Source organism: Apteryx rowi, unplaced genomic scaffold, assembly GCF_003343035.1.
Source record: "Apteryx rowi isolate R43461 unplaced genomic scaffold, aptRow1 scaffold_135, whole genome shotgun sequence".
In the NCBI taxonomy this organism is placed as follows: Eukaryota; Metazoa; Chordata; class Aves; order Apterygiformes; family Apterygidae; genus Apteryx; species Apteryx rowi.
In genome coordinates, this window is record NW_020447586.1 from 1,726,303 (window position 1) to 1,753,350 (window position 27,048).

The 27,048-nt window shown below is 37.9% G+C and overlaps 1 protein-coding gene across 1 annotated transcript in view; it reads right to left on the reverse strand.

Moving 5' to 3' along the window:
• Window positions 1–1,906: 1,906 nt before the first annotated feature.
• LMNB1 (lamin B1) overlaps window positions 1,907–27,048 on the reverse strand; it is a 25,962-nt gene continuing 820 nt past the window's right edge. The window contains exons 2-11 of the mRNA XM_026056981.1: window positions 16,069–16,225; window positions 15,107–15,232; window positions 13,828–13,998; window positions 12,149–12,274; window positions 9,028–9,248; window positions 7,848–8,073; window positions 5,547–5,651; window positions 4,971–5,090; window positions 4,028–4,144; window positions 1,907–2,662 (exon numbers count right to left, since the gene is read on the reverse strand). Coding sequence (XP_025912766.1) covers window positions 2,621–2,662; window positions 4,028–4,144; window positions 4,971–5,090; window positions 5,547–5,651; window positions 7,848–8,073; window positions 9,028–9,248; window positions 12,149–12,274; window positions 13,828–13,998; window positions 15,107–15,232; window positions 16,069–16,225 — 1,411 coding nt within the window. The 3' untranslated portion in view covers window positions 1,907–2,620. The remainder of the gene's footprint in view (window positions 2,663–4,027; window positions 4,145–4,970; window positions 5,091–5,546; window positions 5,652–7,847; window positions 8,074–9,027; window positions 9,249–12,148; window positions 12,275–13,827; window positions 13,999–15,106; window positions 15,233–16,068; window positions 16,226–27,048) is intronic.

The following is a 27,048-nucleotide window of genomic DNA, read 5'->3' on the forward strand; positions in this document are numbered from 1 at the left end:
TCAGTGGTCAGATCCCTTTACCAGATCCATCAGTCTGCATTCTCTCTCACCCAGACCGGTATATACATTAAGGCAGTAGCTGCAACACCCAAGGTGGTGTATTTTGAATGTAGTTCCAAACCAGCAGAAAGAAGAGTTCTTATAGATGTTCTCTGTGACCTGGGGGGGGGGGGGATTAGTATTCCCACAAAATCAAGTTTGCATTTGCTGCATACAGTGGCAATGCATGTCCCTCAAAACTTTCACTTGGTGTCAAAATTCTGTTTTTCAATACAGCAATTAAAGGCCCAGACTACCTTGCAGTAATCAAAATGCACTTCTGGACTTCGGTATGGGGAAGGGAGGAGGAAGAGGAGAATAGAAATTCATTATTCCATTTGATGAAGCAGAAACTTTCAAAAGTTATTACAGAACTTGCGGGAAAATGTAGGACATTCTTTAAAGCAACACTTTAACAGCAAGACCTCCATCTTGTGGTAGGATGTTTCACTCTAAAGATCAGCAGCACACAAAACAGAAGGGTCAATTATATTTCCTAACACTTTATGCTAGTTTACAGAAATACTTAAAACAGCAGAATCATCCTTCTAAAATAAACATTTTTCCCATCAGCATCCATCACAAGAACGCTGATTTACCAGAATATTCACATGACTCATCTAAAAGCTCTCACGTAGCAGCTCCTAGCTACGTGTTCAGAGAGACAGTTACAGCACTTTTCATAATCCTCTGGTGACAAAACACAGCCTGTACAAAATCTAGACCCGAGAACATTGATTACATGGGGGTTTTCCTATTATGAATTAAGATGGTAACTAATGGCTACATGCAAAATAGTCCCTTCAATCAGTGATGAATAACAGTCTTAATGGGCTCAATCAAGCCTTTACTGGAATATGTTGCTAGTTTCTGCCAGTAATTTTAAAAACAACAAACAAGGAATGGAATTAACAGTTTCCTACAACAACTTAGAAGGAAAAGTGTTCCATTTTGATGGGTATGCTATAGATACCTGAGACCACAATGAACAGAAAGTTGTTATTTCTAGAGATCAAATTTAGAAGTATCCACAGCATAGCATACAGAAGTGATACTTAAAGATGTTTACACTACACAAATAATGTAAGAAATTGAATTAAGTTTTACACTCTGGTTCAATGCAGTTATTTAAGCCAGCATTACTGCCAGAAGAAGCAATCCCACTAATCCTCGCCCCATCCACATAACCCTAAGCCAACCTCCTCACCTTGTGCTGGCACAAGTCAATGCCACCATGTAGATAACCAAAATGGCAAATTGCCTAAGGTGAAAGACATGTACAAAAAAAGCCTAACATTGTTATGTAAGAAATACTTCCTAACTAAGAGGAAGATAACTATGTACAGTATTTCTAGAATTCCACTGGGCAGTGCTTAAACAGCCGAGCTGGGTACTTGTATTGGATAATGGGAGCCAGTCCAGTAAGAACTAACATACAAGCAAAAGCAAGGCAGAAACAGTTATGCAACAGAGAGAATTCAAAAAATGCTGTAAAGAACTCAGTTTCCAAATGTCAGGGTAAGTCACCCATAATCTTAAGAGAAATCTTTACGTGCCAAGTGTCACCAATTCATTTACACAGATGCCTCTCCAGCTTCAAAGCCTATCAGTTCTAAATAATCAGCACACTCATTCAATTTTCAGCTCAGTTCTATTGAAAAACAAATTCCAAAAACTTCATGTTTGAAATGTCTATATAGAGACACTTACTTTTTTATTCAAAAGCTTTTTCAGAGATTAGATGAATGCAGAAAGGACAGAAATTTTCCACACTGCTGAAAATTATAATTATATTGCATACAAATTTAGACTAGGTTCCTAAAAGATGTATTTTTGAGCTCTTACAAATTGTAAACAAACAAGACAATCCATATTAAAACAGCCTTTTATTTGTTAATATCACATAAGAAAATTTAAGCTGGTTACACTATCTTAAAAACACAACTAACGCGTTTAACATGAGCCCCCTTCCTGAATAAGAAATCTAAGTAAAGAAGAAAGTACCAATAAAAACAAGTTTTGCTGTATCCTTCATCCTCTGAGTGCTTACATGATCAACTAGGCTACATTCTGTTCTTTTTTTGAACAAAGCTGTTCTTTTCTATAAAAAAATTTTGCAACCTTGATCGCATCGTAGAAAAAAAAAAAAGTCTTCAGTACAAAAAAGTTCATAGTATCGAAAATGCCTTCCCCTGCCCCAACAGCACCTAAATATAAAGAGGTCAACAGCAGATGGCTAGTCTAAGTGGTGTAATCTAAAAAAACAAACCCCAAAACACAGTGGCACATTCCCCTTCTAACAAGGTTTAAAAAAAGACTGGCATAAAAATTTCATGTGTGGGGATGTCATTTTTCAAACAGTACATAGTTCAGTGTCAATAATTCACATCTTGCAAGAAAGTTACAGATATGGTTTCTTTTATAAAACTTCCTTTTCAGTGACAAAGGAAATTAAGGCCATCAGACTCGCAGCTTAAAAATTCACATAAAGGAAATACAAAAATATGTTGTGCTTCTGAGAAGGCTCTGTTCTGTAGGCAAGGATTACCATAATTTGAGGAAGTTGGCTGACTGGAGGAGTTTACATGATCGCACAGCTTCTGTTAGATGCCCTTGCGTCTCCCTGTTATGAATAGAAAGAGGGAGGGGGGGTTAGCAGCTCCAAATAACATACTGAACATTTTTAATATAGGCAGTCATATGCCTGGCATAGTCTTATCAAGAGCCAGCCTGCACCAAAGCTGTAATACAACCTGCAATCCCTAGTAAGTAAAGGAAAGTTAGATATCCTCTTCTGTGAGAGGTAATGGGAGATGGGTACCAGATAAACACAAGTTAAATAATTCTTATTGGAATCCCAAGCTAGAAATATCATTTAGTTCAGATAGTTGGTAAGTATTGTGAGGAACACATCCACAATGATTTTTTAAAATCAAAACAAACTCACTCTTGCTGTGACATTTTCTCAAGCAAAAATACTAAGACATGCCCATTAGTTGAACTACACAATCCCAGAAACCAGAAGAGTAGCTAGAAGCACTTCAGTACTTTTGCGTAACTGCAATAAAAATCTGACTATATTAAATTCCACAAAGTTACGACTCAGTTAAAGCCTCAAAAATTTGGCTAGCAAAACCAGTCATTTCCAAAGCAGCCCCAACTCCCTCCATTTTTTGCTTGTTTATATATGCACGCTTAATTAGTGGTCTATATTATTTTGCATAACTGACTTGTTAAGATATATACTAACTGAAATGTAGCAAAGTTTTAGCCAAAGTAAGAAACCTGAACTTTGCATTACAGGAGCTTCTTAATGTTTATTACTTTTAGTATCTTTTTAGAAATGCTAACTTCATAGTCAAAATCATAACGCAATGGGTAAAGCTCAAAATGCACACAACCAAATATGTTATGTTTCAGTATTTTCTCTTATGTTTCAAAACATTTTATGTTGTTATATCAAGTTCATATTTCCACTGTCTTTAGAGCTGCATTTCCTCAGCATGCCTGAGGCAATTTTTTCTGATAGTGTACTAACAGCATGAGATATGAGGTTTAAGTTCTCAAAGCAAGCGACTATAAATTTATGTGAATTGGCTTAAGCCAAATTTCACCACAAGCAATGGGCCCAGGGAAAACCTTACCTGAAAAACAGTATAAGAGAAAAATCTCACAACGTTTCAGCTTCAAACCCTTGTTTTAAGACAGTCCAATTCTCAGCCTCAAGGGAATATGTGAAGGAATATTTTTTTCTACTAATTTTAATAACAAAGCTTCATGCTTTCATTAAATTACTGGTTAAAAACAACCAAAATCCCAAAGAAATTAAAAAACAAACAACAAAACACTAACAAGCAAACCGCAAAGGTGAACCCCATACACTGCCCAATTTGTTCAGTTTACAAGGACAGTACTTTCCCCAAATTCATTACTTATATATTTGGGTTTTCATCCTAGATAAAAATTAAAACAGCATTTAACACGACACCTGCTGGTGAAAAAGGTCTTCCTCCTCCACAGCTTCAACTGCTTCTTCTTCCTCGACTTCCTCCTCTTCACCTTCACGTAAAGTTGTTTTAAAGACAGTGCTTCTCTGAGCAACCTCCTACAACAGAGTTAAATTTAAGACCTGACTCCTCTAGTGATCTGGTATTCATCCCCTTACATTTTGAGAGAAGGGAGTTCTAACTGTTGGGAAAGCTACCCAAACAGATTTTGCCTATGTACAACCATACGTGAAAAGTAAAAGTATACAACTAGGATTCATAATGCTTTAGTTTTAAATCTCTTTTAATGATTAAAAGAAGTCCTTCTAACATGGACTTCTCAAACTTATCCAAAATAAATTTTGGATGTTATACATTTAAATATTTTGTATCGATTGCTAGATGTCATAGCAACTGATCTACCTGGCCAAAGTCAGAACTTCCACTTTACCAGAATTAATGCCTTTTTGTTAAAACCAAATTTCACTGTAACTTTCCCCATTCCCCACAAACACAAAGAGTTTAAGTGAAAACCAATTTCAGAGAGAGAAGAATCACCGAAAAGCATATAAACACCTTTAATCCTCAAAGCATACTTTAAGACACAGCCCAATTCATGGCATCGAGGGAATATCTGAACAAATCATCCTTCTACTACTTATAATCAATACAGCAGGAGAGGGAAAAATTCACAAGCTTCAAAATATTGCAGTTCTAAGTCACAGTTAAATTTTTGAAGACAGGATAGAGTATGCTGAGCTGGAAAGCAAAAAGAAAAAACCTTACTAAACAATGTAAGACTACTGTTCCTGGGAAGTCATCTTAACCATATTCAAAGCCCTGACAATGGTTCTGCCTTCACCTTCACTGGGGGAAGACACTGAGATGGCAACACAGTCAGCGAAAACAGATTTAAATGTATCTGAGATATCTGAGGTATTTTACCTCTCCCTGAGAATTTTTCAGTACAACTTTCACATCTTCACCAGTGCCCCAAGAATTCTGGTTCTTCCAGATGAGGTCAGTGGGAGGGCTAGCAGTTACTCCAGCATTTGCAGCCCAAATCTGGTAAGAGAAGTTACATGTAAATGTTACTTGCTAGTCTTATACAATGTATTTTCATGTTGTCTATTGAGTTAACACATTCCATTTAACTGAATGGTGAATTTTCTCCAGTTAGGAAAAAAACCGTAGTCTCTGCCTAGCCACTTCCAGTTAAAAAAACCCCACCACATTAAAACAGCCCCACATTTTTTAGTGCAAGCAGAAGAATTTTTGAATATCTATGGATCTATCTGCAGTCAAAACTATTGCTCCATACAGAAAGAAAGTTTCTGAAAAATGTTGCTCTGTCTACCAAGAAATTAGTCTTTCCAGCAACTGATAGAACTAACTTCAATACAAATATAAGAGCTTATTTTCAAAACACTTACATGAAAAGGACAAAACTAAAAACCACGTATCTTACTAACCTACATAAATTATTCTAAAGCCTGTTTCACACAAACAACTGAAACTTACTGTAACTGTCTGGCCTGCTTTTAGTACATATCTTGAGGTATATTTGTAAGTAGCAGAAGTGTCTCCTATTTTTCTGATCATCTCCCAACCTCCCATAGGTTGATCCTAATAAAAAGGAGGAAAAAAGAATCAATTTCCACCAGCAGTCATCTTCTGTTACATTCATGAGGTATTTTTCATGTAAAACCATATGTGATATACAAAGCTTTCAGTAACAACATTTACTACCACTTCATCTTCAGCATGTAAATATCTATTGTTTTAGTTAAATTGGTCTTACCTTTCATTCCAAATTAAATTGGTTTTAACTAATGTTTATCATTTACATCAGAATTTTGTTATAGCTTGGTCCATCAGATATGCAGATATATATTGCAAATAGTCTTTATGTATATATATTTTCATACATAGCATTGCAAAGAGTCTTGATATATATTTTTACATATATATCTAGATAACTATATTTCTATATCTAGCTATCTTTTTTAGATACCCCTCCCCCCTCACGCCCCCCATTTTCCAAACATCAGATACGTTGCCTCTGGAATCTGAAAAAAGACAGTTAATATCTTAAATAAACTGTTATTTATCTTAATAAATGCTGACATTCCACTGGGCGTTGCAACAAAATATACCATACTTGCATTAAAAGATGAGTTTATGTATTTTATATCTGTATATATTGCTCTGTTAAACACTTTAAGTGTTCCTAGGCACAACCTACTACACTGCGCTACAGACAGTTGCTCAACTCTGGACACCTTCCCAAGCATTCTAACCAAGATCCACCAGGGCTGCTGACAGTAACAGAACTGCTGGTACGCTCACCATAGCTCGGAGACTGAAAGGGAATGAACCCCCTGTGGCACATGAAAGGGAAAACCACTGAAAAACTCAAAAGGGATAAACTGACAGGTCCTGACTCACTAGAAGTAGGCTTTAATTTGTGAGCCTTCAGCTACCTAAAAATTAGCTGTCTAGACCAGGACAGTTTGCCAAGGCTTCTTCCATTCAGTGAACAAAGACTCCTAGAGGACAAGTCTCACCCTGGATTAGGTGATTAAGACGCCTGTGATGATGTATCACCATCTGCAGGAGTTTGTCTCTCCTTTCATGAAAGGGAACATTTAGAACTAGACTAATTTTTGTCATTTAAAACATCAAGAGGAGCTCCCTTTTAGCAAAGCTGATGGATCTGTCTACATTAAACAAAGTTTATATGTCACTGAAAACAAAGAATGCAACTTATGTGTTTCTAAATACAGTTTTCTGCAGACAGCACAGGTCAAGACCAGAATTATTCAGACATTTTCTAGAACTGAGGCTGTAAGAATTTAGGTCTTACAATTCTGATGCCCTACTGAGAAAAATGCTCAGTTTCCTCTTCTCCCAGACAAAGATATTTAAGAAATTTTAGTGCTCAGTCTCCAGCCCCACCCTGTGATGATTTGTAGAACTGTCTGTATACAGCACAGAAATGTCGTGCAGAAACTACAAGTAACATCTTGAGGGGAAAAAATATTGAATGCAACAGCTAACATCCTTCTGAGGAAAAACAGGAAAAAGTTTTGACTACTACTCAAATGAAGTACCCTCTGACCAGCAAAAATACAGCCCACCCTTCCCCTGCTCAGTACAAACTCCAAGCTATCCAGGAGCAGTCTGTTCAAGGAGTTACCTAACAAAGGAACTAGATGTTACCTAGAAAGAAATAATCTAATTAGCCAGTAGAGAGGTGGCATGGGCTCTGAAGGCTCTTTCTTTTTTTTTTTTTAAAAAAAACAAAAAAACTATGGATGCAACTAAGGAAGAAGAAAAACTATGATTTAGAGAAGCTATATGCAAGTAGAAGGAACCTGGCAATTAAATTGTGACCTTTATTTTGCATCAAGTATGCATTCATTTCTGGCCTTTTTAAGGCAGAGACAAACTTCTGAAGAGGCTCCCACAGTAGTCTACATCTGCTTTCACTGTTTCCTATCACTGACAATGTTAACTGAAAAGTCAGATCACTTGCAAGGCACAACTCTGAAGAGTGGTTTAGTACTTTGTTGGGTGTGAAACCTAAACATTAAATTTTGCCATGAAAAGCACTGAAAGTCATCAGAAAGTAGTCAGCATCAACCCAAAAGGTTGTTTGAAAGTGCATTTTGGCACACACTAAGTCAAAACCTTAGTGCCACCACTTTTATAGAGCATGCTTTAGCAACAGGGTCAACATGAAGCCTCAAATGGTGCTGAGGATGCCTTCTACTTCCAATAAGCCCACTGTAGAGTCACATCATGTGTGCATTTTCAAACCTGTTCAGAGGTATTCTTCAAACGGATGAATTTCCCATCGACATCTATCTCTTCAATAGAGACATTTCCTGTGGCAGAAGCTGAGTGGGAGATGCTGACACTACTACTAGCTTCAGATTCTTCCACATCGATCCTCTTCCTCTTTCCTCTGGTTGTACGTACACTACGACTCGATGAAGCCCGTGAAACTGTCACTCGAGAAGCTGGACTTGGAGAAAGTTTCAGCCTAAATTGAAGAAAACAAAATGCATAGATTATACTTCTTCATTTTACAATTTTCTACCTTCATTTATCATCTATTTTGTTCTCTCTCTCCCTCTTCCCATAAGGGAAGCCTGGTATAACTGAGCTCTTTTAGCTAAAAGTACAGGAATATTGTAAATAAACATTGTATCAAAAAAATGAAGTTTTAGGCTTAAAAAAAGTTGAATTGCTGAGAAATGCTTTGGAAGCATGGAATAGTGATGGACTACTGTATTAAGATCATAAAAATATCCATATGCACTCATTAAAGATTGCATTCCTGGTCTAATGGAGCAAGTAAAGAACTGAACCGAAGGACTGAAGCCACTGTAGGAACCTTATGTAAAAAAAATCAAATGGCACAGCAACTTTTGCAGTTTCACCTCACACTGAAGAGGAATCAGCAGACTAGTAGGACCTAGTTCAGAAACACTGAAACAGACTACTTAAAATGCTAGCTGTGACCTATAAAGCAAAAATCCTCAATATTGCTGAACCCTGGAGTCATATGTGAAAAATGCAGCTACCTCAGAAGCTGGGTAATCACAAAAGCGATTACTTTATTATTTTTATTCTATCCTTAAAGAAAATTAATTGACAACTAAATAACCCTGTAATTACTTCTGAAAAAGAGCATTAAAAGCAGTACCAAACAGATGCACAAATGACAATTCATTATGTCCCCAGGGCCAAATCTTATTGGAAAAAGTGATGTTTGTTCCCCCAGAGAGCTAGTGGTCTGACACTCAAGCAGGTTGCTTTCATGGAGACTTGGAAGTGTATGTCATATGAGGGGGAGAAAAGAACAGTGCCTCAGACACAGCAGCAAAGCACCTAATGAATGTGTTTTCCATTAAGAACTCCCTTTTAACAGAGAATTAGACAAGCGAGTGAAGCACACAACAATATCAACATCCATTGCTACATTCTTTCATACCTCTCTTCTTCACCCTCCAGCAACTTCCGGTATGCATTGATTTCCATATCCAGGGCCAGTTTAACATCCAGAAGTTGTTCATAGTCACTCAACTGCTGCTGCATCTGATCTCTTATCTCTGCCATTTCCCTCTCCTTATCAGACAGCATTTTGCGACAGTTTTCTCTTTCCTTAGCCAAGGTGTCCTCCAGCTCTTGCATTCTATCTTGCCATGCTCTAGACTAGAAAGCATTGAAAGACACATCAGTGCTGCAAAGACAAAAGTTCACTCACACCTCCAAGAATTCTGCTATGCAGACATCCTAGAATTCAAAAGTAAGATTAGGTTGAGCATCCCCCCACCACTTTCTGAATTCAACCCCACCCATCTTCAATTTCCTATTCTCCACCTCATCTTCTACAAACATAATGCCTTTTATCTCAATGAAACTTGCATCTGTCACATACTTGAGCAATTGTCCATACAATACTTTGACAGACAAGCTATCTGCTCCTTTTTCCCAGGTTCTGAAGAAACATTAGCACAACTGAAGTTACTCAGTCAAGAAAAATGGCTGTGTTTAAGACATGCTGGGTAGGATGTAGAAAGAAAACTCAGCTCAAAACTTCAGATCCTACAATAAATAATTTCTCTTTAGCTTTCAGATGTCTGTTGCTTGCTTCGGTCTGCTGCTGCAGATTCCAAATTCTCTTAGAAGATACTCTAAAGGAATAGGGGTGGCGTTATTCTCAGTGAATGACTGTCTGCCTATTATTAAAGTCTTCAAGCCTGGCTAAAAGTACAGTGGTAACTGGTCCACAATGAAAGCTAGTTTCTCACATACTTCAAAAATCACATCAGCCAGTATATATTGTACACAGAGAATGGAATGCTTATTAAAGATTACCCAAGTGATCTGACCTTTAAGGTTTACTTTCTCTGAGCATGTTTTCTTCTGCTTAGCAGTTTCTTGTGGTATTTTAATTAAAGGATAGACACAGGAACCAATGCCCCACCCAGAACCATCTTGCCTGGTTAAGTGACCAAGTTTGCTAGGCAGGTACCCCATTCAGGAAGTCACCACAGTCTAGACAGTGAAAATGGGCAGCTTTAAAAGACTGAGGTAGAGTACCAGCATAACCAGTTGTCAATCTTCAAGTCAGGTAAGGAGTTTAAGAAAAGAAATTCTAAGTGTCACATGGAAGATCCCACTGGAAGCTACTATAGAGTTTAGTGTTGGTAACTCAAACCAGACCAGCATCAGAGAGAAGAGAGTTGCCTTCTTCCAAGAGGACAAAGTTAGTTAAAGTTAGTGCTAGTAAACAGAAAATAGTCTCTAATTTCTTGGTATTTTGGTAAGCCAACATCACTCATGCTACAAAAGAGCATAGCAGCAAAGTGGACTTTTTTGGTAGACAACTGGTGTCCAACTGGTAGAGTTTGATTTTGATAGCCCTGAATTACATGACCAATACCTCTGCAGACTCAGAACCAAGTTCTCTGAACCTTGCTCTCACTCCCAAGGTGGCAACAGAACACAGATATCTAACTAACATAAGAGAAAATGTCAGAAATCCATGTCAACTGAAACACCAAATAAAGATGGTGATAATGTGAAGACAGAAGAGCTAAGCAGACAAGAGTCTCAACCCAGTTCTTGTGCAACCTCATGCACATTCATTACATCATCTGATGTCCTCCAGAGATTAAACTGCCTATGTAACAAGAAAATTGGAAAGGCTCATTAGTGTTTGCAAAGATTTGGGGGGAATTAGTAAATAATGCCCCCTGCATGTACTCTTCACTTGAAATATACAGAACTTGGAAATCCTGCAGAAATCTACCGTACAGTAGGAATTCAAAAAACATCACTAATTACAGAAATGATCAAAGCTAAGTATTATTAATAATTTACATTTTTCCAAGGGAGAAAAAAAAAAGTTTTGTTCCATTTTCACCTGATTAATAAGTTATAAAAAAACCCACTTCAGAACCAGACCTCAACACATCTCATTTTCATTTCAGATTTTCCAGTGCAGTGTGTGAGGCTACTCCCAGCAAATAAGCTAGTACTGAATGTGTAGCTTATCATGGGCTGTGTCACACTTTTATGTGTATGATCTATGTGCTCTGTGATCTGATTTCAAATATATCTAGCTTAAGACCCTGCTCTATAAACACTCAAGTATAGTTATTTGATATATTTCTCAGTCTTGTATTTCACCCTAATCCTGGCAAGTTTACCACATTTTTTAAAGTTCTAGATGCAAACCAGATCTAGGGTGAAAGACAGTATGAAGGAAAGATACCAAATAGACAATGGGACAATGTATTCAGGCTCTCGCTTTGAATCTTGCTCTATGGAATTCCTATACTAGAGATTCAATTTACTATGGAACAGAACTAAACTGTTTAAAGTGTCGTGGACTCTTAATAGAGAACTTGCGCCTAATGTTGCCCCATCCATCTAGAAAATAAAGCAAGATTTTTGTTTGGTTTGTACAGAATCTAATGCACCGGGATCAGATCCTTATGTAGCTCTAAGATATGTTATTTTAATTTTTCCTGCAGTTTAAGATTTTCAAATGAAACAGCATTTCACCATTTCTTAATATGATTAAGACCTTACTAAGACGTCACACTGGCATGCACTTCCAACAAGTGAACTTGATGGGACAAAGCCTGAAGTCCAGGCTACTGTCTACAAAGCACTTGAGGCTGACTCAAGACTAATACATGAAAAAGATCAGCTATAACTCAGAGGAGGACAGATTCCCCTCATATATTTAGAGTAACACTGGAATGAAAAGAGGTAGCAAAAACAGTTTCATTCCAAACTTTGTCCAATAACTGATCTCTGCTACTTTTAAAGTAAATATAGTGGATTTTTTTAGGCAGAAGCTAATTAACAGTACTGCCTTTCAGATACTTACAGTAGCAGGATATTGCACAAAATAGTTCAACTTTATCAAAAAGAAATATTAAGGAATTTGGAAGTTTACAGAACAGTAAGACAGAAGACAAATGCAAGCCATGAAAATGAATAAACTTACAAGTTACGGGAAAGAAAGTCTTTTATATTAAAAACAAACAAAAATAATTTTAATTAGCAAGACTGAAGATTCACAAATAGTTCGTTACCTCTCTCTGAAGGCTTGCAAGCTGGGAAGACAGATTTTCAATCCGCATGCGACTTTCTGTCAGTTCTTCTCTTACTGAGTTGGCTGTAGAAGTGCTCATCTCAGAGGACAGTCTAGCATTCTCAAGCTGCAGTAAATCACATTAAGACATCAGTTTCAAAGCATCTTTATTAAAAGAAAAATGAGTCACCAAACAAAACCAAGAGCAGCAAGCCACAAAGTTCCTCTCTGCAGCTGTAACACAATGAAACATCTCTCTTCTTAGGGGTTAAATATGGTAGCTCAATTACCATGCTGAACTGAGCTATCTGAAATCACAATCCTCTTGAGAATTTATTCTAGGATTAAAAACTTGTTAAGGTTTCCCTTGTAGGCATTACTTTAGTTGGATTGCTAAATTCAGTTTTCACATTGGCCAGTATTTAACTTTATATTGTCAAATACTACAGCACCGTTTTTTGAATATGCTTGAATAGTAGAAGCTAAACTGAAATTACCAATTCTCTAAAAAAACCCCAAAATAAACTAATGTTAGTTTTCAGCCCAATGTAAGCACATTGGCAATATGACTTAAAATTACAGTAACAGTGCCCTGAGTCACCACTTCTTCGTTCTATCACTACTTCAGATTCAATTTTATCCGTTAATGCAAACAAAAAGCGGGCATTCAGTTTTTTTTAACTAGGCACAACACTCCTGTTGAATGACATTACATCTACCTAGGAAGTGCTACAGACTAATTATTGAATTTAGTGCTTCAGATGAAATGAAATCTAAAAATTTAAATATAGAAGTACCCCTAAGAAAGGGAATGAAAAAGGCTTAATTATGAAAGGTTTTTTTTATATTAGTAAATACAAAAAGGCTAAACCAAAACCATTTTTGGCTAGACCTTACTTTCAGTCATTTACTTTCCCCTAGTTTTTCCAAGTCAGATTGAAGCCCCAAAGATAGGCAACTGCACACCATTAATACTATAATTTTTCACTGAAAACTATGCTAATAAATCCAGTTTGTATTAACTTTTATCTGTTGTAACACCCCACCTTGTCTCTAAAGATACCAACTGTGAGAAGTATAGCCACAGAAACCAGGTTCAGTTGAGACATCAGGATTCCTCTTTACAGAAATGCTGAATCATAGTAGAGGAAGGAAATTACAAAGTGTAACTGATTTCAGTTCAAATGTGTTTTCACTCTAGGGGAGTGAAAAGCAGAAATCATTGGGTGTGGTAAAGCTTCTGCATAACAATGTTGCATATAGGGTCAGAGAACTCAGGATGCTGTCTTCTCAGAAAGTGCTTTCATGAAGCAAGTTTTATACAAAATATGGGATACCTTATTATCATCAAGATTGTTTTTATGCAATAGATTTGTAATAAACAAATTAATTCTCCTTGAATTCACAGTAAGCCTAGTACTAATCACTTTTTCCACAGTCAGCTCACTTTTCCACAGTCACCACCCTAATTCAGTAGCTATATTGTTGTGCTTCCTGAGGTTTAACCCTGCTCCTCAAATGAAACCTGGAAATACAAGTTCATAATCAAAAGCATGGTAATTTTAAACCAAGCTCCAGAGTGAAATCCTCCGAAAGGCAAATAATTACACCAGGTTATCCTTCCCTTAAATAAAGCAAAGGTAAAGTATGTCAGACAGCTGTATGAAAAGATGTTCTCACTTTGGCATGGTAAGTCTGTTCCAGTTCTTCTTTGTACAGTTTCACTTGTGCATCATGCTGCTCCCTTATTTCATGAAGTGCTTGGGCCAGTTTGTGTTCATACTCAATTTGACGCCCAGAATCAACCTCAACTAAGCGAGTTTCATGTTTTCTTCTCGTCTCGTTGATTTCCTAAGAAAAACAGAAAAATAACCTTCAGTAAGTATTAGGCAAAACAAATTTTAGAACACTATCAACCAAGAGTAATTTGTTTTCTTCAGCAAGCAATACAGCTTTTAGCTAGCTTTGCAGATAAGCATTAGAGTAGCTTACATTTGTCAGTGTTTCTACTGAAACGAATTAACAGTAGTGAAAGACTGAAGTTTCTCAGGGCCATTTCCCTAGTCCGATCTGCACAGTACTTTATTTTATAACAGGGAGTCATTGCAATAACAGCTAGGACATCATCAGCATGTGAAGTCGCATTGCCTTCTGACAGTTGTCTGCATTTTCAAAAAAATATAACTCATCATTATTAGATCTTAGAAATACCCCCCTTTCCTTATGGGTATCTTATGTATCTGTCATGCTAGCACAAAATGGAAGTACTGTAAAATCAAATGGTCATCTTCACTAGCCAGTGTTCTTCCCCCACTTACTTGTATGCTTGCCCTTAGTCACTGGAAAAAGTGATTCCAACAACATGATCAAAGCTAGAACAAAACTGGAGGAAATGAACACATGGTACAAAAGAAAGTGCTTTTAGATATATTTGTTATTGCTCTAAGGCTCCTCCTGTAGTGCTATTAAGCACTACAGGGGTAAGAGAGGGTGACAAGAGAAAGTCCTAAAAAAAGAATTCAACAACTTCTGGTTCTATCATTAGAAAGTTATGAAACTTAAAAAAAACAAAAAAACAAAAAAAAACCAACACAGGTTCACAGCACCTGTTTTAGTGACATTCTCCACTTTATTTCTCATGAAGACACTTCTGGAAAAAAATTTTTTTTTAATTTACTTTTTCATTACTATGAAAAGAAATGTACATGGCACCATAGGGAGAATTTAACACAAAAGAACATGGTACATAATGCTCTAAAAAAACTCTAAGTTCACATGTTATTTTTCTACAACAGAAAGATGGAAACTTTCCAGCTAGAATGGAAGTAAACTCTGCTTTGAGTGGGAGTTTGGACCAGATGACATCCTGAAGTTCTTTCCAACAGAAATTATTCTAGAATGAACCCCAGTTGTTTTCTTCTCTTTAAAACTGTGAATTCTTGACACTGAATCACTTTACCTCCTCATACATATTTTTACGAAATTCCAAGTCCTCAATGAGGCTCTGACAACGATTTTCGAGATCCACCTTCAGTAAGGTTTCATCTGCAAGCTGTTTCTTGGCAGCAGCGAAAGAAACCTCAAGCTTTAAAAAAGAAAAAAAATAAAAAAGGATTCAGCACAGCAAAGGTTATGGAGCAGAACTCATATGATACAAGGATCTCAGTTCCCAACAGATAGTGGCTAACGGTGTGTGAAGCCTTAACTTGACAATTAAATGCAAAACTTAAGACACTGGTTTTTGTTTTTTGTTGTTTTTTGGTTTTTTTTTTTTTACAGTTACTTATACAAGTGAATTCTATATATTGCACACTGATAACTATCATCTTAATGTCCTTTATGAATTTTCCTTAAAAATCTTCCGTTTTTCTACTTGGCAAATACCATTTTCTGGGTTTCAGACCTCTCCTACACTGGTCCTATTGCCTAATGCTGCTGAAGACCACAAATCAAATATTTCAAAGGGTTAACAAAACTAGCACAAGACTTTTTTCCTCCATGTTCTATTAGAAGTCCAGAAGATAGAGAAGTACAGGCAGAAGCAAAGGAGGGTACAGACAATCGCAAACTTAAAGCTGGGAGGCACTTTGGAATTTTTAATTCTGCTATTTAAAGTGCCACCCCTTGAAATTTCATAGAGTCCGCAATTTTTATAAGTGCTCTATTTCACCACTCACATCATTAATAAGCTAACTGAACAATATTGAACACAGGCAGACACCTAATGAGTACTGCCTCCAGTTCTGACAGTGAACCATAACTTATTTCTAGTATTGACGAGATAACTGATTTGCTTCCATTTTTTGGCTATAAAGTTGCATTTTATCAGAATGAATTGTAGCTCTTTTACTACGGATATACCATATATCTATAAAACGTCATTTGATGGCAAAAGCTTGACAGTGGACCATTTCTTCTCACCTGTGCGATTTGATCTCTTAAATCCTCAAGTTCTCCCTCCAGGCTCTTCTTATCACCAAGAGCTGTGGCCAGTGCAGCTTCTTTAGAATTGAGGGCTGCTTCAAACTCTCGAAGTTTGACTTGGGCTCCATTAAGATCAGATTCCTTTTTTGCATAACTGGAATAAACCAGGGAAAGTGGTTAGGAAAGTCTAGAAATGCCCCCAAATAGGCTGATGACTAGGAAAACAAGGTATATTCTGAATCTTAAAACTTGAGTCACCTAACAAAAATATTTTGTCTTGGCTTAATTTACTCCAATTCTAATAAACTACCTAGTTCTGCTTTCTCATTCTATATAGCAGCAGCTTAATACTTGCCTGCGCCGTAGCAACCCTAATCTAAAGGAAACATTTACAGTGTCAAAGGATTTTAATAGTAAGGCATACACAGAAAAGGGAACAGTGTGTTTGCAACTAAAGACACCTTTTATTGTCTCTTTAGTCACTGTAAAAGGCCCCATCTTCACCAGAACCTTAATAGGAGGAAGGAAGTTCCCTCATCAGAAGGCCTTTTCCATAGGGTGGAAACAAGTAAGTTTTCCACACTTCCTTTTATCCACGCAGGAACTTGTGTGGGCCGTCAGGGCCTCAAGTCATCCCTTTCCAGTTAACAGACCAACTTCTTAATGAAAATTATGTTCAGTATTTTTAAGCCAGTTCTCCATTAATAGAAGCTGTAACCTACTGAACTGCTTTGCAACACCCTTCTAATTGTATGTAATAGCAAAGTTTTACAGATCACAGCAAAGAGATCCAAATCTTGTCTACACAACAGTCTGTGCCATCAATGCAACTGCACTGGTGCAGAGGTACAGGTGTCATTGTCTTCAAGAAGGTAGACAGTCAAGTTTTTCAAATCACTGCTCAAATTAGTTTTCATGTCTATACAAGTGGTTAAACAGTTTCCAGTGGGCTTGTTCCCTAAAAATGCTTATGTAAAGAAAACAAAAGAAAAAAGTAAAATACCTCCTCACAATCTCATGCTCTTCAGCTTAAATTAAATCACTCACAAATAACACTACAACAGGTCACTACCAAAAATAAGGGCAACATCTCAGGAAAAGTATACTCAGAAATCAAAATGACTGTTAAATCTTTAGATGTCACATGCGGCTGTGTGTAAGTATGTGTAACAAAAAACTCTCTTGTTTTTTAGCTGGTTCTTTTCTCTCTGGGATATCCACACATCCATATCTGGCTAGGACAGTAGCATATAAAAGTCTTAATGTTTATTATCAAATTAGGAACATTTTATATGAAGGGACACTTTCAGGCTCAATAGAACAACAGCTATCGGGTTTCTGTTCAGCTTTCATATTTCTCTTTGCAGAAACAAATAAAATCAGAATTCACAACACTAAACTCAGGAGACTAAAAAGTGAAAGAAAGATTCTTAAAAAACGAGATTCAAAGTGTTTTAAAGCATTAAAACATCCACTACTTTTTAAATCAAGATACTGCACTAACAAGAAACAATAGCAAAGCTTCTCAGCAAAATAAGACTAATATCAAATCAACACACAATTTTAAAAGGAGACTTTCAAATTTAATAGATGCTTTTTCAATATCACATATAGCAATATGTGATTAACATCAAACTCGAGAGAGAAGTGTGCGCACAAAGGCTTCCAAAAACCATGTCCAAAGAAAGTAAATTTTTGGACGATTTTGCATTACAGCCAGAAGATGGCAGGCTTTATGTAAGAGACAGCACTCACTGGCTAATCTCCAAACTCTCTCGAGTAATCCCACATCCACCAAGGCGGCACACTGCAAGAGCATAAGATATACACAGGCTATTGTACACTCTACCAATTTTTTGAAACAGCTGATGATCATTTCTGCTGTTCAGGCATATCTAGGAGAAAATGTAGTCCATCAACAGCATTTTACTTGCATTTCTTAGACCCCACAGCTCAGAACAGTTGGGTCCATAGATCAGACAAGAGCACAGGATTTCAGTTTTGGCCACATGGACTCCTACTTCCAACTCTCTCCGTTACTCACTGCAGGCCTACTGCCCTGTCCCTGCCCTTTTGGGCAGGCCTGCAAAGAACTCCAGTATGCAAGGAGGCTGGACGGCAGAGGAAGAAAAAGGGGAAAAGTGTCTCGCTATGGAATGTCTGCAACAAAAACAAAATCTATCCGCTCACATACTGGGAAGGATGACAGCCCACATCAGGCCTTCCTTGCTTGACCAGTGTCGAAGAACGCTTATCCAAAACATGTACTACATGTAGTACAACAATAGTCTGATTAAAACCCAATATGCTACCCAAAGCCCTAAATGAGGTACTACCAGTTACATCAGCTCAAAGCATTTCCCTTACTTATGTTTGTAAGAAGGCTGGCTGTGAAGTCATCCTATAATTTAATTTGAATGAAGTCAAAGAATGGGGGGGGTGTATTAAAATCAAGTGTTATTAGTGTTATGAGTTGTCTAATTAAAACTCATCTGAACACACTCTCAGAAAGAAACAGAAACTACAGCTCAACACCTCACACACTGAAAGACAGATGAAATCTCAGCAACTCAGTGTGTCATCCCAGCCCTAAAGGAATATGGGAAAGTGCAACAAGATCAGAAAAACTCTTTAAATTATGAAAACAAGCACCCAATGTATACTACATCCTCACACCTAGTAATTTCTACCAGGAAGAACTTCAGACTCTCAACAATAGCTAGCTTTTTTTCTCCACAGAAAGCCAAAGCTGGATTTCAAAAGAATCCTTCTTGTTGCAGTGTTCGGAAATTAGCTAAAACTCCTTCAAATAGTTTGGCCCTTGAGAGAAAGGGAAATAAAAGCAAAGAAATAATACTTGACTTTCACCTTCTTCAAAGAAGAAACTTGTTTTTCCTCTCTTTTGACTTTAAATCTGTAGTAAATATATGTATCTTCTTATCCATGGAACTGTAATTTATTTTTAAATAATGCAGAACTAGCACCTGACCCAACAAAACAGCCAGTTCCCCTTAATTTTCTCCCCACCTCAAGAAGAAATTACACTTCAGAAATTTAACCCACATCATTAAACTCAAATAGATGCGACAGACATGTAAAGAATCAATACTCAGACTCTGCCTTAACTGGTATCATCAGCACTTCTTTCACTAACAGAGTTGCACCCATGTATATCATAGGAAAAGCTCTGCACAGATTACAATAAAATAATAAAATTGATCTTTCCCCAATATACTCCAGCCACCCAAGCAACTTGACATTTGGCACTGCCTCTCTCAGAGTACATCTAACCCCCATGATTGCAGTTCACACACCTGACCAGTTTACCTTTAAACAAGCTAATTTCTCATACCAGATTCAGTCCAGCTGAGACACAAGGTTCCAGACAGATTAATTTGCTCTCCATTCCCAAGATATATGCTGTAAAGCAGAATAAGTCAGCCCACACACAACTATAAGCTACTGTGGCTAAGTTGTGTCTGGTTACCTGCATTACCTCACTTAAAGCTAATTCAAAGTTCTCAGAATTGCAGATAGCTTGGGACAATCACCGTTTGGTGAGACTACCTGATCCACTTGGCTTGTAGATCAGTGAAATGGCCAAGCCACCAAGTAACTCCCTGAAAGAGGAAGGTTCCCTTTTCATGTACTTGCAATCATCCCTCCTCTTGCATCAACTCAGTCTGTTCACTTGTTCTTCTAGACTGAATTTCTTGCTAAACTAGCAAAAAAGCCACCCAGGAAAAAAAGATAACAATAATTTTCTACCAGTTTAATAAAATGAATTGGCCCCCTGGAGCCAGATAAGCCCCACACCCAATGCGAGAAAAGCAGCAAGACTGCTCCTTTCAGTGGGTAGCCAGATCTCAAGCTGCGCTTGGGTGTGGTTTCATAGTCCCGTGAAGCTGACAAGAGCAGGATGCCACCCTAAGGGAGGTCCTTTCCTATTCTCCCACACCCATCCCTCATTTGTGCCAGCACTTAAGAGTAAACCAGATCACAGAGCTGAGTGTTACCAACACTAACTGAACCCTCCTCAAAAAAACAGTGGTTTTCGACCACTTCATGGCACAGCTACAGAAATGCTGGTGACAGCAGCAGAACTAATTATAATGCAGACCACATTTACATCCCTACATAATTACATGGTACTGCACCTTACTGAGCTGTTTTTCCACTCTAATTGTAGAGAAATACCAAAACCAAAAAATGGACTCTGGTCATTGATTTTGTGGGCTAAACAAAGTATTAGATTCCTGTTCCCCCCCCTCCCTTAAGGCAGAGGCAACAATAAAGCTTCTTTTTTTTTTTTTTAAACAAGGGAGCAGTTCATGATAAGTGACATTGTTTGAAAGCATTCATGTTTTCGTACACACCTATAAAAGTAATTAGACAAGACTGCCTTTCCTCAAATAAATAGCATTTCAGATTATAACTTGGTTCCAGCTTCTCTCATCTTATCTATTTTAGTCAAATGAAGACAGTAACTGAAGTGTTTGAAGTGAACATTTACTGCTCACTGTGACTCTTCTCCAAGAGTCCAAATAAAGTCCAATCACTTCTCCAAGACAAAAAACAAAGGAAAACAATCTCCACAGATTCAAAACAAGGAACTGACTAGCCGCAGAAAAAACAAAAAACAAGAAACACTGTGGTTGTACACATTCCTTTACCAGAAGATACATTTATACAATGTATTAATACCCCCATCAAGTGTACCTTAAAACATGTTCTGCAAAATAAACAAACAATTCAAAGTACTTTAAAATGCCAATTAGGTTACAGGTCCAAAATACATCCACACCTCGAATTTTCTACAACAAACCCACGCTAGAAACAGTCCCTTTATTAAATGTCAATAGGTAACCATGAAATTTCTGCAGAACATATTTAATGAAGATTAAGTTAAACAAAATTCTGTGGAAGGCAAAAGCAGATACTGAAGCTTTTCACAAGAACAGAAGAATAAGCTGTGTATAGATTCCTAAATAAATCTGAATCAAGGTGTGAACATTCAGCAGGAATCTGATCGAGTAACACACTCATAATTTCACTATATTCAACAGCAGTAGGTCTCAAACTCCCAACTTAACTAATTGAAATTTATCCTACAGCTTTCTCCAAACCTATTGCTCCAAGTTATCATTACAGGTCCACATATCTGAAAACAAACCTTTAACTTCCACCATCCTACCCTCCAGTGCATTGTTCCTTGCATTGATGCATCCAACAGGAAAGTCCCTACTGCATGGAAGACACATTCTTAGACCGTTCAAGTAATATTCTTACATTTCACTTGATTAAATTATTGTGCAAGAATTTAATTAATCCTCTCCTTCCTTCTCTGGGATGCTATCTAAAGGGCACACATCAAAACAGCAACCAAGTTCAGATTAAAACTCAGCAGTTCCCCAGCCATGAATCTTGACTTCACTCCCCAGGAGTGAAATATGCTTCGAAGAGTACTAAATCAGCTTCCCCAAACAGTACCTCTAGCATATTACAGTATACCACATGTGCACCACAGGAAACCCTGGAACAGCTGTTACAACTTTGCTTGCATTAAGACAACATGGTTCTTCTGAGCAGTTGCTCAGTGTACCAGCTGCACTGCGCCAAACACTTGCCCAGTAATTGAAGCCATAGGCTGACATCAAGCCCATATTGATGTTTATTTTACTGCTCAATTCTACCTTGGAAATTCACTTCAGAATAAAGACAGAGAAGGAAGACTGATTTAAGCTACAAAGCAAAAAAGCTAGAGAAATCACTTCTGAAAGATTAAAAAAAAAAAAAAAAAAGCATCGAACTAGTTACAGTACCTTGCCACAATTAATTGAATCATAAATTTTGCATTGCAACACATTTGGTTATAGTCAATGACAGTTATATCCTTTACCAATATCTTCAATGAACTATATAATGTGATACAAGTAACTTTGAAGAAAATTATCTCCTCTAAGAGGGCAGCAGATGTGCTTCAGCCTTGGACAACTGCCACAGTGAAATCTCAGCCTGCCACAAAGACAAATGTAAACAAGGAGTTTCCTAAATGAACTAGCGTAACACCAGCTGACGCTTCCCAAAGAGCGCAATCACCTCACATGACATAGAAACCAGAATAGGCAGACAAGTCCAACTGGAGGTCTTAATCTGTTGTACACCTAAACATATCCCCATAATGGCATTCATCAGATGAAATTCATCCTGAAACCTGATCTATAAGCAGACAGAGTAACATAATAGTAACAGTAAGCCTGACTTACTGAACAGTCCTCAATCATTTTAATATGGCATTACTAGGTGACACAGTTGTGTCAAACTGCACAATGTAAACTGTCATTAGGTTAATCACTCAAATTACACATCAGAATTTTTCTTTTGGCTCTACAACTCTCCTTGGTTAGCAGCTAATGCACACAAAGGAAGCATGACACACGCCCTCCCATAAGAGGGAACCTAATCCTGCCTGTAGGATGCTGGAGTGATGGAGCAACTCAAAATTCTGCTCTTGCATCTGCTACTTACATTATCTTTATGTGTTCCATAATGTCATCATTTCCTTCACTACTTTGTCAGTATTGCCTGCTTAACTCTTTCCTCTAAGAACTTGAAGCTTGCAGCATTTTCAAGTCCCATCTAAGGCTGCACTGCTCTGTCACAGGAGGGACATTCTATCTAAAATCAGCAGCTGGGAGTTTGGTGCTGAACTGAGCTCATCACATGCTTTGAGATTCTAGCTGATGATCCAGCTATTTCCAGGGTAATAGTAAACTATCTAATTTCACCTTCATTATTCATGGGCAAGTCAAACAGCTAGAAATCCATTGCACAGACATTTTCTCTAAGTGACATTGAAGCTTAGATGTCCAGAATGCCTTTAGTCCTGCACTCACAGTTAGGTTTGCACCCAGGCCCCAATTCCTCACTTTGCCATCATCAGTTTGAATCTAATATTGCTCTTATTTAAAAAAAGACTATCTCCCATAGTAGCCTAGCTACCAACCATGACTATCCCTCCATAAATATGAAGCTGTTCCTCCTCTTGGGGCTCCCTGCCATTCTTCTGCACCCTCCCTCAGGCCAACAGTGCCTGTATGACAGCCTGGCAAACAGGATCACAGCTCATTTTCCAGTCACATCAGTTTCCCAATCCTGTTCACTGCACAGCCACACAAATATTTGTTTCAGCATAGAAAAGGGGTGGTATGGAAGCAAGAACAAGGATCCTGGATCTCCCAAGACTGTGTTTTTAGTTAGCAGCACCAGCTTAGGTTGTTGAGAACCACAGCTCAAGTTTTCTACAGGCCTCGCACACAGCAACATGGTAATCACAACTGGACATACTGCTCAAAGCAAGGAAACGCAGGAATTCTTCTAATAGCTATCACTGATAGGAAAGTACATAGTAAAGCCTCACCTAATCAGGATAAAAGAAAAAATAAACTGGAAATACTGTTAAATTGGCAAGTTCTCCCAATTCTTTCACAAACGAGGAAAAGAAATGGGATTTCCCTCTTCTCCACCTCTCAAGAGCTGACCAAGAATTCTATATGCCTTAACTCAAGGATACTTGAATTCCCCCCCCCCCCCAAGTATAATCTTGAGATGAGAAATTCATTTTGGCTTATCTCTCTCTTCCCTGTCATGAGCCTCCTTTTTTTTCTTTCACAGTCATGCATATCATCTCCCCAGCCATTCCTCAGAATAGAATTAGGAAGGTTGTTTTTTTTCCTCCACTTCACTTTTTTTCTTGTTCTTAAAGACTTCAACTATCAACTATCAAGAGAAGCCTATTTATTTACTCAGCTACAGCAGCACCCACTGCATGACAGGCACCCCCTAAAAGCACAGTATGCAAGGAGTTCATTACATATAGCAACATCAAGTATAAAAACAAGCCACAGCTCTTTGTGAGATACTATAAATGTGAACAGAACAAGGCTCTGACTTCTGTTCAAAAAACAAAATCATACCATACACGAGACTGAAGTTGGATAACAGAAAATACAACAAACAGGTGACTAGGCCTTAAAACTTAATTTGAGTAGGAGAGTAAGAACAGTCCTATAGAATTTTGAAGGTGACAAGAAGCTTGAGTTTGATCCACTAATTAGGTGGGAAGTCAAAGAACTAAAAGATGGATTAGAATAAAACAAATAGATAAAGCACTCCAGAAAGAATTTTGTAACAACTAGAAGATGCAGAGTTGCACATGCATCCAGAGAAACAAGAATAACCACCTGCAAAAATATTTAAACAGCACAGGAAGGGCAGCTAGACCAGGATTCATTCTGGCCAACTTCAGCCACCTAATCAAGTATGCTCCTTCCACAGTCAGAGGACATCTCCAGAGAGCAATTTATCCTACCATTTCCCTCCATTGCTTCTAAAAGGAATACCTAAAAACAACTAGTCTAACTCTTAGGGTGCAGCTAACAAGACACCTAAGTCAAGTGAACAGCTTGCAGGTTGCCAAAAGACACAGTCCTACTCAGTCCACTTCTCTGCCCTGCTGTCAGCCACACCCTACATGCCAGTTCTTGTACTTCTCTGTTCTCTGCTAAACAGAGAGAAAACTAGATCAGCAGGAAAAAGTGAGCAACTTTCCGTCATCTTAATGATCCAAGTCAGTTTACTGAATAACCAAGACAAAAGCCAAAAAATCAAAGCTAGGGAGGTGGTGAGCACATGTGGTCCCATTTTCTTCAGTGGCAGCACACTGCTAGATGGGCTCAGCTATCTTGTCCAACTGCAACCTTATATAACTAAGGAGAGATGAGATGAACCTCACTCCAGTGTCCAGGATGGGTATCTTGCAGAGAAGTGCAAGATTAGGTTTACTCTAAAAGAATCAGTAAACAAGCCAGAATATTCCCAATGTCTTGTGGAAAATAAATTAGCCAAATCTCAACTACTACAGTTACTCTGCCCAGTTTTTAAACTGGACACAGTTGTGTACAACACACTTCAGTTTTCTGAAAGCGCACGGAAACTCCTGTCATGAGGATGCAAACTTTCACCTCACATTGCAAAATGAGATCTTTAGAACTGCCACTACACCCATGTACACTTGTGCAAAGTGATTTAGAGTCTTCTTGTTTGTTTTTAATATGACTTAACAGCTGTAAGAGACAGCCACCAGACAGCGTTCTCCAAATCAGTCTGAAAGCTTTATTTTTAAGATTTTGGAAACAGAATTACAGATCAGCTCAGATATCCACAAGTATCAGCTCAGATATCCACCTACATCTTAAACACACACAGGAATGACTTTCTTAAGAAACTACATATCAGAATAAGGTCTGCCACCAAACAACAACAAATAACCACAGACAGACTTAAGTAGAATCTAGCAGTCTCAAATAGTACTAAGGGTAAGTGTTAAGGAGTTCTAGTCCTGAACTAGAAACTCCTTGTTGCTTTGTAGTGTACAAAGCTGATCTCTCTGACACAGGTATTGATAGACTGAGAATATTGAGTAACAGGACTTCAGTCATTGTAAGAGGCCACAGTTGCAGCACCAAAGCAATTTTACACTCATCAAGTTTTTGCCAAGTGTCACAGTACAGGAAACTATAAATGAGTGTGAAGAACTTCCATGTCCACATTATTAAAGCCCCAGTTAGAGTTGCAGAAAGGGAAGAGGCAGCTATGGCTTCCACTACAGATTGTCTCTTCTTCCCAAGTCCACATATCCCACATATTCTTCAGTCAGCTTCTGAGAAGTTAAAACCTTTCCCCTGAAGTCATTAGCAAAGAGATGGAAACTCCCGGCTTGACTTTCAAGCCAAGCCATTTTGGTACCCATCTGCAGCTTGCCTTCTCTGTCACTATCAATGATCTCTTTGATTTAAGAGTTTCATATGGCACCAAAGAGCAACCACAAGAACAACTAGACTCACTAATTAGAAGCTCATGGTTTTCATTTATTCTTTTTTAAACAAAGTTAAGAGCCCAAAAGATATCAGAGCTGTCTGCAGATACAGGAAGACATCAATATACTAGTTTACATATGAAACATCTTTTTCATTATCAAAATCAAGACTGAGACTGTATTTAACTGAAGGTCAAAATAAACAAATTATGCATGAGTAAACTAACAATGTTGCTCATCGTCCTTTACCTTCAACATCAATCCACAGACAAACTTTGTCATATTAAGAATGAAATTAGACCAACTTTGCCATTCTGACTGGGCTTTCTGAAAGCTAAAAAAAAAAAAAAAAGGTAGATTCTCCTTTGATAACAGAAAACTACAGCAGCTACAGAAGTAAGATTTAAATTAAATAAATAAGTCAAGCCAGTTGTGCAAGGCACAAAAGCTAGTAGCATAAATTAGTTCTTTGTCAAGAGTGCAAACCCTGGGGTTGTGCCTTTGCTTGCAATTTTGAAGCCATCTGATCATGAATCTGCCTTCAATAGTATTTGAGCATCCAGAAAAAATAGAAATATTTATTTTTGTCTGTTTTTAATGAGCTCTCCTTATATATTCAAGTATTTTTATAATATGAGATAGCATCTTTTGGAGAAAAAAAAAAACACATTTAAAAAGCAGAAAACCTAGACTGCAACATGACCAAAACCCTAGTTCACTTGTGGTCTGTCCATCCCCCTCAAAGCCACTGTGCAAACCGTGGACATTTTGCATTTTTCATCCTGAAGCACCTTAAACCTTACAGCCAGAATAGCAAGAAAGAATTCCAGGCACTCGCTCATAACACCATTTATTATTTAGTATACATCGGACCAGCAGGGGAGAAGGGAGGAGGGAGGAGGGCGAAGTCTTCCTGACTCAAAACCGGGAACCCTCAAACATTAATTATTTCAAGACGTATTCAGAGGAAGTTTCCAGGCAGCTTCCCTCATGGCTGCAGCTGAAGGTTTCACACCGCGATGCGCACACGGGGGAGAGGCGCCGTGCCTGTAGGGCCCCGGGGGGTGCCGGGGCGCCGGGGGACACCTGCCCGCGGCGGC